A 13,404-nucleotide genomic window follows, 5' to 3' on the forward strand; every position below is an offset into this window, starting at 1 on the left:
TTTGTATGAACCATAACATATTTAATTAAAAAAAATAATAATAAAACAAAAAAAAATATTTGAGCTTTGCCTCTTGCGTTAGAATTGAGATGTTTCTCCCTTATGTAAAACTATCTTGGCGGATTCTCATTTAGTATTGTCCCAATAACCTGTAGTCCTGTCACCTCTCACCCCCACTGTCCCATCACATCTTGGTTTCTGTAATGTGTTCTCTATCGAAACATGCTCGCCATACTGTTCTCTGTACAGAACTTCAACCTCAGAATGCTCTTGCTACAATAAGGGGCATCTGTACAGCTCTTATGTTCTACTTGGAGCTAGGATTGGACTATGTAAAATATCCGTTTTTTATACTGAAACTGTAAAGAATTAACTGCATACATTTGGTTTCTGTATGTTTTATGAACATGTTTATGAAATAGTCAGGTTTGTGTAACTCTTGCAGGGGACCAAAACAGAGGGCTGAAAGGAGCCCATTGTTTTCTTTTATTGTCTGTAGCTAGAATGACTGATTTACATTTTGTCCCCTGCATCTCATAAGATGTACGTAGATACTCTTACAATATCAGTATCTGATGTATGACGTTGCAAAGACAACTCATGTAAAGATTTCATGTCACCCACAAACCAAGTAGGGGAGTACTAGGAGTAACCACAAAAGTAATATGAGCAGTTTGCAATGAATATGTACACAATTAAATCATGTTTCTGGATTGGGATTTCTTATAAGATTTACAATTGATATTTATTTTGTGCCCTGTTCCGTTCTCACATGAACTTATTTCAGTAGAATATTTTACAGCATTTTTAAAATATGGTAAATAACCTTTTTCTGTTCTTCTACAGAGTGAAGAGGAAATGCAGATACTTGGACAGCAAAAACGTAGGTTTTCGATTTGGGACTGTGGGACTGTGTATTGCTCTCTTGTTCCCTAGTCCTAAAATGAAATGGTTTCAAGCCAATTTATGTGTTTTTGTTTTCTTTTGTGTATGGTTGAAGTAGGATTTCCAAAAAAAACTTCATTCATAATACTTATGTAAACTGAACTTTTATGTATATTTGCATTATAATCTTGACAGAAATGCAGCACAAGTATAATGCGCCTTTTTTAGTTCCTGCAGCAGAAATATCATTTTTTTAAAAATTGTTTTTATTACCATTTCACAAGTTTACAGAACAAACTCCCCCCCCTCCCGCCCCCCCCTCCATACCCTCCATAACCCCCTATCCCTCGATTAGCAATCAAAATAATCATACATTAAGGAGGCATTAGGCAATGTCCAGAACCCAAATATTTTGTGGGCACAATTGAATTCAGTTGAATGTACCCCAGTATGTCCAAAACCTTCCTTCTTCCCCCCTGTAAATGATATGTAACCTATTCCATGGCCAAAACAAGCTATATACAGGTTTATACAACCACTCGTGATAGGTTTGGTCCGTCTCTTTCTTCCAATTCCGCGTCATCACAAGTAAGGGTGTCAAAGTCAATTCAATAAATGCCTTTTTATTTGCCCTATTTTATGGAGCTGCATCTTTTGTCCAAAGGCCCAGAAGGCATTCCCCTGCCCCTACAGATATATTTGCCCCCACCACCTCCTGTATTGTTTTACAGACCAGGCCCCAGAAGGATTGCAAAGCCGGACAAGACCAGCAAATATGGAGCCAATCCCTCTGCGACTTGCATTTGCACCAACAGTCCAGCGATGTCCCCTTAAACATCATTCTGAGTCTCTACGGTGTATAGTGCCATTGGGTAAGAATTTTGTACCACATTTCCCTTAATTGGATAGATCGTTAATTTTGGGATAATATACCAAAGTGTCTCCCATTTCTCTTCAGCTATTTGACGCCCCAAGGTACCCTCCCATTTGCCCACGTATGACCACTTTTCACAGGCACCCCCTTCGAAGAGCCAAGTATAAAATGTGGAGTTATGATGAGTGTCCCCTGTATGCAACGTAATCTATTTCTCAAATGCGGTGTGCTGTCTACCGGCAGAGATTTTATTGGAGGAGTGCGTAATCCAATGCCGGAGCTGGTTGTAACTGAACCAATCCATTTCCGTAATTGCAAAAGACTTGTTTACATTGCTCAAATTTTTTAATTTCTTGGCCTAACAGTAAATCTTTGAGCCTTACACAACACAGGACGCCTCCCTCCATTTCCCAAAAGCTCCTACCTACCCAATGCTTACTATCCTCTACTGAAAGCCATTTTTTCAGTACCAGGAATAGTTTCTGAAATCTAGGAGGCCATACCTCCCCTATTCCTCGTGGCCAATAAAGTCTGCAAAGCCACCCGCTGTATTTTATTATGCCATACAAAGGTGGATAGGATGCAATTGAGTGACATGAAAAAACTCCTGGGGATAGGAACCGGTAAAGCCTGAAAATAGTAGAGAAAGCATGGTAGAGTCACCATTTATATCAAAGCCATATGCCCTAGCCATGATATATATAAAGGGTTTCACCTTTGCAGGTCACTGTGCAGAGCTTTGAGCAACTGAGGATAATTCGCCTCATACAGCGTTGCCACAGATTTTGTAATATAGACCCCTAAATATTTGATTTTTTCTTCTGCCCATAAAAATTGGGTGGATCCTGGATTTCCTCTGTAATATATTTTGATAGTGTGAGGTTTAGTATTTCGGATTCATGAGGATTTACTTTTCATCCAGAAAATTCCCCGAATAGTGCCAATTTCGAAGCAATCTGCTTCAAGGATTTTGCGGGATCCGATACAGCCAGTAACATGTCATCGGCAAAAGCCCTTATTTTATGTTCCAATCCTCCAAAAAGGAGCCCTTTCACACACAGTACTTCCATTATACGCTCCAGGAAAGGTTTCAGGTATATCGCATAAAGCAGGGGAGACAACGGGCATCCCGGTTTAGTTTCCCTAAATGAATCGGACCCGACAGCTGTCCATTATCGAACAGACAAAGGATTGGGGTTTGATAATTTGCTTGTACCCTATGAAGAAAGCGCTTGCCAAACCCCATTTTCTTCATTGTCTGAAAAAGAAAGGGCCACTCTACCCTATCAAACACCTTTTCACCATCAAGTGCAAGAGGGACCACTGGGGTCCCGCGCCGTTAAACTTTCTCAATTAGGTGACATACCCTCCTTAAGTTATCAAAGGTCTGACTGTGTTTTAGGAACCCCGATTGATCGGGCCCTGTTAACATATGAAGTCTGCCCTCCATTCATGAATCCAATATCTTGCTGTATATTTTGGCATTGATATTTATCAGCGCTTTTGGGCGATTTCATCCAAATATCTGTCGGGTCTTTGCCCAATTTCGGGAATACTACTAGCTTAGCCTCCTCCATTGATGCTGTAACGTGCCCAGTCTTTTCAAGTTATACAGACATGTTAAGTGGGGTGCCAAAATTCGCAGTTTTTAAAATAAAACCGTGGTGAAGCCATCAGGTCCCGGGGCCTTTTTTTGATGGAAGTTTGCTTATGGCTGCAATAACTTCCTCTTCTGTAATGTCCTCCTCCAGCTCTTCCCTATCTGATCTTGTTAACTTCAGAAGATATACTTCTGCTAGCTATGTTTTCAGTGGGCCCTCCTGCAGCCGATTGGACGAATATATGTTAATGTTAAATGACATTTGTACTGTGCACTATTACCACCGGAGTGGCCCCCTGGCGCTCTGGCGGCTCTGAAAGAGGAAGCGAGGGTGAGTTAGTAGGAGGAAGCTGGAAAAGTACAAGAAAGCAGTGATGTGCTGTTGGCGGCCTCAGCCAGTGGGTCCGTTGGCTGGGCCTGGGGTGTTTGTGGCCGGTAGTCGTTGTGTACTGTTGTGCAAGTCTGTGTGTTTTTTTTGTTTTGTTGTTGCACTGTAGTGAAGTTTGTGCGGTTTGTTGTGCTGTAGGTTTGTGGTTGTGTTTGGTTTGGAGTTTGAGAGGTGTATGCAGAGGGGGAAATAATTAGTGGAGTTGGTTAGTTGGCATCTCTATCCTGAATTGACATGTTGGGCATGCGTAATCTCCCCAGATGGGGTTTAGGAGCATCCCTGCGCCTCTGTCCTGATCTGGGCCCGTCCGGTATTCAAGGTCCCTTTCACATCTCGCTCCCACCTCCAACGGCCTCCCTCACGACCCCACATTTCCTCCGTTCCCACTCATACGGCTTGTGCACCTTCCAATGTCCACAACTCAGCTAGTCTGGTGATTGCCAATATCCTGACAATTCCACAACCCTGTGGTCCCTGGTAGCAACTAAGGGGGGGGGGGGGAGGAGTGAAGATTTTGGATGGGATTGGCTGGGGTTGTGACTCCATCTCCATGGTTGTTGCCTGTGTTCCACGCTACCCGGCGTCACCCGTCCAGGTGCTGTGTCCTCTCCAGTTTAGTCATCTTTTTTCCTTTCTGTTGTTTCGATTTTCAGTTTGAGTTTGTGGTGTTCAAGAGCCAGGTTTTTAATAATTTTCTGAATTTTAGGTGATCTTTGGTGTTTCTTATTTTTTTGGGATGTTGTTCCAGGTTTTTGCAGCTAAGTGGTAGAAGGAGGTGCCTCCAAGTTTTTTCTTAAGGTATGGTCTTAGTTCCAGGAGGATTTCGTTGCTTGACCTGAGGAGTCTTGTTGGCTTGTAGATTATTTTCTATTGTAGGAATTCTGCTCCTTGTCCACTGATTGCCCTGTGCGTTATGCACATTGTTTTGAAGGTGAGGCAGTGTTTTACTGGGAGCCAGTGTAGTGCTTTTAGTGCAAGAGTGATGTGGTCTCTTCTAAGTAGTTTGAGAAGTAGTCTGGCTGCTGTATTTTGGATCCGTTGTAGCTTCTTCAGGAGGTGTTCTGGTATTCCGAGGTTGAGGCTGTTTGCATAGTCGATTCTTGACATGATAAGGGCGACGATAGTGAGTGTTTTGTGTGTGAAGGAGTGGAAGGGTAAGATTCTTTTTGATGTGTGGAGGAGGAAGAAACATTTCTTGATTGTTGCATTTATTTGTGGTTCTAAGGTTAGGGTGTTGTCCATCAGGACTCCCAGATTTTTTACTATTTTAGATGGTGATGGTGCGGTTCCCATTTTCATTGGCCACGGGATGGCGGTTTCGTTCTCTTGGTCTTTGGATATAATCATGATTTCTGTCTTTGCTGGGTTGATTTTCAGGTTGTTGGCATTCATCCAGTTGAAGACTTCTTGGTTAGGGTTGAGTGATCGGCTTGGGTGTCTTTGATTTTGTAGATGATTTGAGTATCGTCTGCTTAGTTGTAGCATGTAATGTATTTTTTTTGAAGATTCTGATAACTGGAGTCTGGTAGATGTTGAAGTACAGTGGTGATAGTGAGGATCCTTATGGCACTCCACAGTCATTAACTTGTGGGGTGGATTTGAAGGGTTTAATCCATACGATTCCTGTTCTGTCTGCTATGAATGATTTAGTCCAGAGTAGTGCTGTCTGTTATGCCTATGTCTTCTAGTCTTTTGGTTAGGGTGTCCTGGCTAACTGTGTCGAAGGCTGTGGAGAGGTTGAGCAGAATAAGGGCTGAGGTTGTGTTTGAGTCTGCGTTAGTCTTTAGGTCGTCCCAGATGGATAGTAGTGCTGTTTCCGTTCCTCTTGCGAGTCTGAAACCGACTTGAGCTTGATCTAGCAGGTGGTGTTTTTCTACGTGTTCTTGGGTTAGTTTGTATACGTAGGTTTCCAGGAGTTTTGCCGGGTAGGGGATGTTTGAGATCGGCCTGTAGTTGGAGAGGTCTTCTACTTCGCCACTTGTGTTTTTTAGAAGTGGTTTGATATATGCTGATTTCAAGGTCCTCGGTACAGTTCCTGTTGCTAGTGATATATTTAGAAGGTTTCTGTAATATTCTGCTGGTGTTCCTTGTGCGAGGATTGATTGTAGATGTCCGGGGGACAGGGATCCATGGGTGAACCAGCTTTCTTGCTGTGTATTACCAGCATTGCGAATGCCTCTGCTGATATTTCAGGAAAGTTTTTGAGTTTGTGCTGTGGTTCTATGTTCGGTTCGTTTGCTTGTATGTTGTGGTTGGTTGGTATCTGTTGTATGGTTTGTCGTGCGTCATTGATTTTTATTTTTAAGTGGTCTGCCTGGTCGTTGCATAGTTTCTCTGAGGGGTTTGGGGTGTTATCACAGCCTGGTGGGTTTCTCATTTCTTTAATGATGTTAAACATTTATTTTTGTGTGTTGGTAGCATTGGTGATTCTGTCATCATAATGCCTTCTCTTCGCCTTTTTGAATTTCCTTCTTGTATGCGCGGATTTGTTTCTGGAACAGTGTTTTTTTTGGTCTGGGTTGTATTCTTTCCTCCATTCCAGTTCCATCTGTTTGTTTTCCTTTGTTATGGTGCTTAATAGAGAGGTGAACCATTTTACCATTGCTCTTTTTTTTGATGGGGTGAATGGTTTTTCTGGGGCGATCTTGTCAATTGTATCTGCACTGCAATCCATTTGTCTAATAGCTAATCTTTCTCGTCTAGGTCATCTAGCTCTAGTTCTGTAGTTGAGGGTTTGGTTAACTCCAGTTGTTCGAATAGGTTGCTTTCTTTGATGTGTTTCCAGTCTCTTTTTGTGGTGGATGTGAGTTTAGGAGTTTGGATGCAGACTTCAGTAGGCAGAGTGATCACGAATGGGATGATGAGATGGTCGCTTTACAGTATTTGTATTGGTGGTGCCGTGGTGATGAGATTTTCATTGGTGAAAATTGAATCTAGGGTGTGTCCTGCCGAGTGTGTTGCCCCTTTTACTAGTTGTCGTAGTTTCATGGTAGTAAATTGTTCAATCAGTGAGTTTTGGGATTTGGCGTGACTGTCTTCAAACCAGATATTGAAGTCGCCCAGGATGATTAGGTGTTCATGGTTGATGGCTAAATTGGCGATGGCTTCTATGAAGTTGTCGACGAAGGTTGCATCATATGTCGGTGGTCTGTAAACCAGGATGAATGTGATGTTGGTTTTTGGGCTCGCTGTTAGGTGTTTAACCATGGTTTCGCAGTTGAGAATGTTGAGCGGTTCGTCTGTTTTTTATTTTCAGGTGTCCTTTGATTGCTATTGCTGGTTGGAAGGCAGCTTTGGAGTGTGATTTTGTCGTCCAGCCATGTTTCTGTGATGAATAGGATGTGAATGCCATTGTCATCGAGTAGGTCGAAGATCTGTGTTGAGTGTTTTGACATGGATCTTGCGTTTATTAGATTGCATTGGAGTTTGGAGGTGTAGTTTGGTTTGGTCTTTCTTGTTAGGGTCGTCTTCTGATTGGTGCTGAGGTTCCCTTCCTGGTCGATCGCTTTTTGGGGTGTTAGCGTCTTCGAATAGTTCTTCTAGGTTTTGCTTGGGTTTTTGTTTTCATCGGGTTCGTCTTCCAAGAGTTGTGGTTGTCGATTGGAAGTTCTTCTTGCTTTGGTGATATAAGATGTTATCACATCGGTCGTGTGTTTGTTGTTTCTAGTGTTGTTCGTCCTTCTTCTGCATGCTTGTTAGGTTGTTTGATGTTGCTATTTCTAGCGTTCGGTTGGTTTGCTCTGGTGACCAGTTGTCAGCGAGGTATGGAGTTAAGTAGAGGGATTTGTCTCTTCTCTGTGTTGGTCCAATATAGCATGCCATACATAAAACATTTCAAAGCATCTGATAATTCCCTCCGTCTCTGTCATCTTCCCCTTTTCCTTCCCTAATTTTTACATTAGTTTGAGTGGCTGTCTTCTGTATTAATTGTCGTGCTAGAAACCTACCCGCTCTATTCCCCTCTACATAGTGGTATTGTTTGGTTCTATGCAGGGTCCTTTCTGCTTTTTTCGCTCTTAATAATTCTAACTGTCCTCTAGCTGCTCAATAGGTTTTCATTGTAGTCCTCATAGCGTAATTACTCATTTTTGCCATTATATTCTTAAGTTGAGTTTCTAAGTCTTCCTCAAGTCGGCGACTCATTTTTTCTCTCAGGGCATTGCGTGCTATCGGTTCCCCCCTAATTACCACTTTGAAAGCATCTTACTAAATCCCTGGGGAGGTGTCCGCCATTGCATTTTCCACAAAATAGGCCTGAATTCTCTCCTCTATCTCACCCGAAAGAACCGTATCCGCCAGGATCCATCCCGGCAAAACCCTATTCCACAGCCCCCCATTTCTGGGTGTCGTAGTTGGTACTGCTCCTAGAGGTGCATAATCCGATCCCACTAAAACTACCTGAATTTGTCCCGCCATTCTAGCAGACATCCAAATATAATCTATTTGCGACTGAGTTTTATGAACGTGCGAATGCAACGTGAATCCCTCTTCCTTTGCCCTGTTAGCTCGCCACACATCAACTAGCCCCAAATGTGTACATTTGTCTTTTAAGCTGTTGTGATGTTGTGCCCCGTGGCGTAAATCCCATTCAGCTTGTGTCGATTTCCGTGTCCCATATAATGTTGATATCCCGTCAGTATAACTTTACCCTCGGCTATATTTTCAAGTGCCGCCAGTGTTGCCTTGAAAAAAACACTCCTGTCTCGTGTTTGGTGCGTACACAGTTGCAACCGTAAATACTTCTTCTGAATGCAGAGTTTGACGAATAGGTATCTCTCCTGTTTATCACCCATCGAGTCCAGGATCACTCAATCAGGATTAATTCTGAACGTCATCATGACCCCCGCTAATTCTTTTCTTATTCATATTGGCCTGAAAGATCAGTGAGTAGCCTTGTAATCTAATATGCGACTTGTCTTTTCTACATATGTGGGTTTCTTGAAGCGCGAGAAAATCCGGTTCCTCGCCCCTCGGGAAAGAGGCCAGCTTGCGTCGTTTTGCTATCGAGTTGAGCCCTCAAATATTATACGTGCACACCTTAAAGCCAATGATGAGTACCTAATCCAACCAGCCTCTGGACCTGTACCTCTAATCCCCATAGGGGGCCCGCTTAATCGGCGTGGACCATATCTACTTTGAAATAAAATGCACAAATTGCGTGCCGCTGTCCTGTGGGCACCGAATCCCATTCACCATCTACCTCTAAACCAAGGATCCAGCTGGGGTGCCACGCCCTGCTCCTCCTGAAGTCCAGCGTATCGCAGCCTCAGTTTATCTTCTCTCCTTTGGCCTTTCATGCCAATCAGGCCTCCACCTTACTGTTGGGGATGAGGGTTTCACATTCTTGCATTCCCATAGGTGTGGGAGGGAGTTGGAAGACGTAAAACTCCCTTTAAGGTGGGGGTCAGATACAAGCTACTTTTTGCGCTCATCTTCCCTGAAGACCAGGCTTACCACCGTCCTCCCCCAACCACCAAGAATCAAGTCTGCGGTCTCTGTGCTATAAGGAAGAAGACTGCCACTGCTATCCTCTGCTTTTGCTGATGTTTTATTTATCCTGGCTTAATGTCAAAAGTGAGACCTATTTCAAAGTCTTGTTGAATACATTAACTGTGTTTTAACTGTCTGCCTTATTAACCCGCCTGGCTTCTAAGGTAGGGGCACTCCAAAAGAGCCCAATAGCCTTGTTCTTGTTACAGACTTGTGGCAGCTCTTTATCTTTTTCAAGGCTGCACTGAAGTACAGACATTTGCTTCCTGGGCGAAATGGCTGCCTGGTGTGTTTAAAGTCCAGTAACTTGCCAGCTGGTTTAGCAGCGACGACCACTCCTGGTAGGCCTCCCACCCTCAGCTGAGAGTGGTTCCCATCTCCTCTTGACCAGGCCAGTTTGCTGGCCGTGTCACAGCTCCCTGATCTTGGGACAGCCTAAGCCGCGGACACCTCTGGCGCCTCCTATTCCACTACTAATGGTGCTGGAGCCACTCCCTGTAGTCCCAGTATCTCCTCCTATGGACCTGGCTCTACAGCTGCCACTGCCACTTCCAATGGGCCCTTTGGCTTCAGGACAGCATCCAGATCTCTTGTTGAGAGAGATGGGGTAGGATGAATCAGTAGAGGAATTTGCAACTAGAGAATGAGGGGCTGGCAACATTTATGATGGCCCCCTCCATGGGTCATTGGGATAGAATGCTCAGGGATTATACTCCTGGTATTATCCGCCAAAGGGATGCCTTGCCAAATTGTTTGGCAAAAGCATCCTTATTTGACGCCCATAGTGAGCAAGAGTAACATGTCATACCAGTCCCTTCCTTCAGAGAAAGTCTGCTTGCTTTAACATCCACAACCTCTACCCTCAGTAGAGGAGGAAGTCAATACAGGTAGTACATTATTAAAAAAAAATAGCTCAAAAGTAGTTTAAAGTGACCCTAACCAGCTTATGGTACTCAAATTGATGTGAAGACCAGCCCAAATTAACTGTAAAAAAACATTTTCAAGACCTGATTTCCAAGTCACTCACCACACCGAGAGATGTTATGAACACTGCCTGTCAGTGGATTCCAACTTGTCGCATGAAAGGGATTAGTTCCACACTGCAAAGGGTGCATCTAGGGAGGAGCGGGAGGTTTCTAAAACCCAGATGGACAAAGTCTATGAGAAGTCCTCAGCTGGTACGGCTTCTGCCTCAACACCGCAGGTCAGAATGGCTCCAACCGCGCCCAGTACATCCGGCACAAAGAGTGGTAAAGTGGGTCGAGTGTCCTAGATACCTCTAAGGAGAAACCTCCTCTTGTGCCAAAACCGTCACATGCTCCAAATGGCCAAGAAGCCCCTCCACCGGCCCCACAAGAAATTTTGTGCTGAACACTTGGTCTGTGTACTTTGACTTACAGCAGTCGATTTTCAGTGTGGAAGATGACCAGATACCATTTGGGCTTCAGCCGACTGGAGGTGTGGCCTTGGATCCATTGTCTGGTTTTGTTGCGGACCAAGCTGGGTTGCTTCAACTGTCGGAGGGCCTCCACGTAGCAAGTGGCTTGAACACATCCTCGGATGTAGAATTCAACAATTGAATCCTTACGATCGAAAAGGTTGTCCTGGCCTTGGGGCTCTGCCAACCATCGAAGCCAGTGCTGCAGTACAACCTGAGACATCCTGGAGTGTGGCCCGCAAATGAAACTAGGTTGAGCGAAATTGCTAGACCTAGCCTTTGATGGTGATCATCTTTTTGAGTCCCTTGAAATGTTTTAAGGACTCCAAGCTCACAGCTAAGTTGCTAGGACTAGTGGTGCAGCACCGGCCCCCTAGGTTGCAATTTGACTTTGAATCCAGAGGACTGTGTCACAGGAGGCATTCCAGCTTCCCCAGAAGGGCTCATGCACCTCAGGCTACGCAGGGTCAATACAGGTTTCCAGGGCCTGTAAGAGTTAGAATAAGAACATGGCAGTCATCAGCTGCGGTAGCATCGACTTCCACGGCACCATAGAAACCTCTTTAAGGTCTCATATTTCACCAATTCGTAGGGATAGTCTTTGGATTCTTGGGCAAATGTAAGTAAATTACCTCTGTCGCCTGAGTTCTTCAGCAGGTTGAGTGAGTGGGGCAACTGCCTCCTGTTTTTGAGGAGACCTCCGGACAAATCTCCTTCCACCCAAGCAGCCAGAATGGGAACTGCTCCTTTTGAATGGAGCATTGGAGGCAGTTCCAGCCGAAGAAGTATACACGAGGCGGTACTCGGGGAATATTTTCTGGTTCCCAAGAAATGGGGTGGGCGCTGTCCCATCTTGGACTTGAGGGATTGAACAAATTCATGATGGTGACCTAGAGGGAATTTCTACAGGCTCTGCAGTTCTAAGGCTACCTGGTGTTACTAGACTTTCAGAATGCCTATTTTCACGTGCCCATCCACCGGACGCACAGGCGTGATTCCTAGTATTAGTCATCCACGACGCACATTACGAATTCAACGTGCTCCCTTTTGGTTTGACCTCCAACCCTCCACGTATTTACCAAGCGGATGGCAGTAGTGACTGCCCACATCAGTAGAGCGGATGTTTTTCATACTTGGATGACTGGCTGATCTGAGCATGTTCGCCGGAACAGGTTTGGAGGTATCTCAAGGACACTTGTACACTACTGCATGATTTGGGTTTCTCCTTGAACATGTTGAAATCACAAACTTCACCAGCACAAAAGGTCCAATTCATCGGGGCATTCTTGGACACCCAGGAAGAAGTATTTTACTCCCGAAGAGAGAGTCATCAACGAGGCGCACATGGTCCGTCTATTCCAGCAGCCTCCTTGCATCGGCTTTCCTATGCATGCTGGGCTTTATGGTAGCCTGTATTTTCTTGGTGCCCCAGGCTGCACTCTGGATGAGATCCCTTCAGTGGCTTCTTTGGAACCGGTGGTCGCAGTACTTCGGTGAGATGTCGGAGCTGCTCCAGGTGTCGAGATCTGTGTGAATGACCTGGCCTGGTGGAGCGATAGGACAAAAACTTTGGCGGGAGAACCTTTTTGGGCGCCATGGCCAGAGGTACAAGTGGTCACAGACCCCTTACTGGAGGGCTGGGGCTCAAGGGGACTCTCTCCAGATCTGCGGTTATTGGTCTCAGGAGAAAGGTTGTCACATCAATCTGTTGGAGCTGCAGAGAGTCAGACTGACGCTGACCGCTGCAGGGGAAGCATGTCTTGGTGTTTGTTTATACTAACCTTTATAAAGCACTGCTAACCCAGAGGTCTCAGAGCGCTAGACGGATAATGGTGACCATGCACTACCTCAACAAGCAAGGAGGCGTGAGATCACTGGCCCTGTATAGGGAGGCCATGCAGCTATGTTTTTGGATGCCGGAGTATGACATCTCTGCCTCTGCAGTTCATCTGGCAGGGGTGGAGAGTGGGTTGGAAGACACTCTGAGCAGACGGAGCTCTGGGAGCAATTCCCGGAGGTCGTTGCAATGATCTTCGTCCGGTGGGGCACCCTGATGGTGGATCTGTTCGCGACAGTGGACAACATTGGGTTCTAAAGAGGTTGCAGAGTTTCAGGGCTCACCTGATCATGATCGCCCTGGACTGGGCGAGAAGGATGTGTTACCCCGATCCAGGGGTGTTGCTAGGTCTGGAAAAGACCCGGGGCTATGCTGATGTCGGGACTGGGGGCTAGCTAGCCTTTTGGTAGTAGCTCCTGAGATTATATCCAGGGCTACAACCAAAAGATCATGGGCTATAGCCCCCTCAGCCCTCCCCTTGCAACGCCTCTGCCCGGATCTCCTGCAGAACTGGCCATGTGCCCACCTCTCTCGCTTCCTCAGAAGCCGAACCTCTTGTCACAGTCACAGGGGAAATGTGCTTCTCCCGTACCCTCTCAACATGCATGCTTGGCTCTTGAGAGTCTGAGGTACGGGGACTGGGACTTTGACAAAGAGGTGCTAGAGGTGCTGTTGGCTGCATGTAGACTATCTATTAGGTCTCTTTACACATGCAGATGGAGGAAGTTTGTGACTTATTGTAAGGCGAAAGGGGTGGACCCCATGTCATGTCCCAACTCCTGTGTGATGGAGTTTTTGTTGGGCACGGTGAAGGGGTACCTGGAGGCTCTCTTTCAAAGTAAGCCAGAACGTTCCTCCTTTACCATCTCTGTGGTGGCCCAGTTTCTGAGGT

At 45.3% G+C, this 13,404-nt stretch overlaps 1 protein-coding gene across 2 annotated transcripts in view; it reads left to right on the forward strand.

Annotated features, from left to right (window-relative positions):
- Window positions 1-13,404, forward strand: part of THAP12 (THAP domain containing 12) — a 142,661-nt gene that overhangs the window by 100,037 nt on the left and 29,220 nt on the right. For both annotated transcript variants that reach the window (XM_069640047.1, XM_069640048.1), the window contains exon 4: window positions 847-883. In XM_069640047.1, the coding sequence (XP_069496148.1) occupies window positions 847-883 (37 nt within the window). The remainder of the gene's footprint in view (window positions 1-846; window positions 884-13,404) is intronic.

Source organism: Ambystoma mexicanum, chromosome 7q, assembly GCF_040938575.1.
Source record: "Ambystoma mexicanum isolate Mex_15411 chromosome 7q, UKY_AmexF1_1, whole genome shotgun sequence".
Classification (NCBI taxonomy): Eukaryota; Metazoa; Chordata; class Amphibia; order Caudata; family Ambystomatidae; genus Ambystoma; species Ambystoma mexicanum.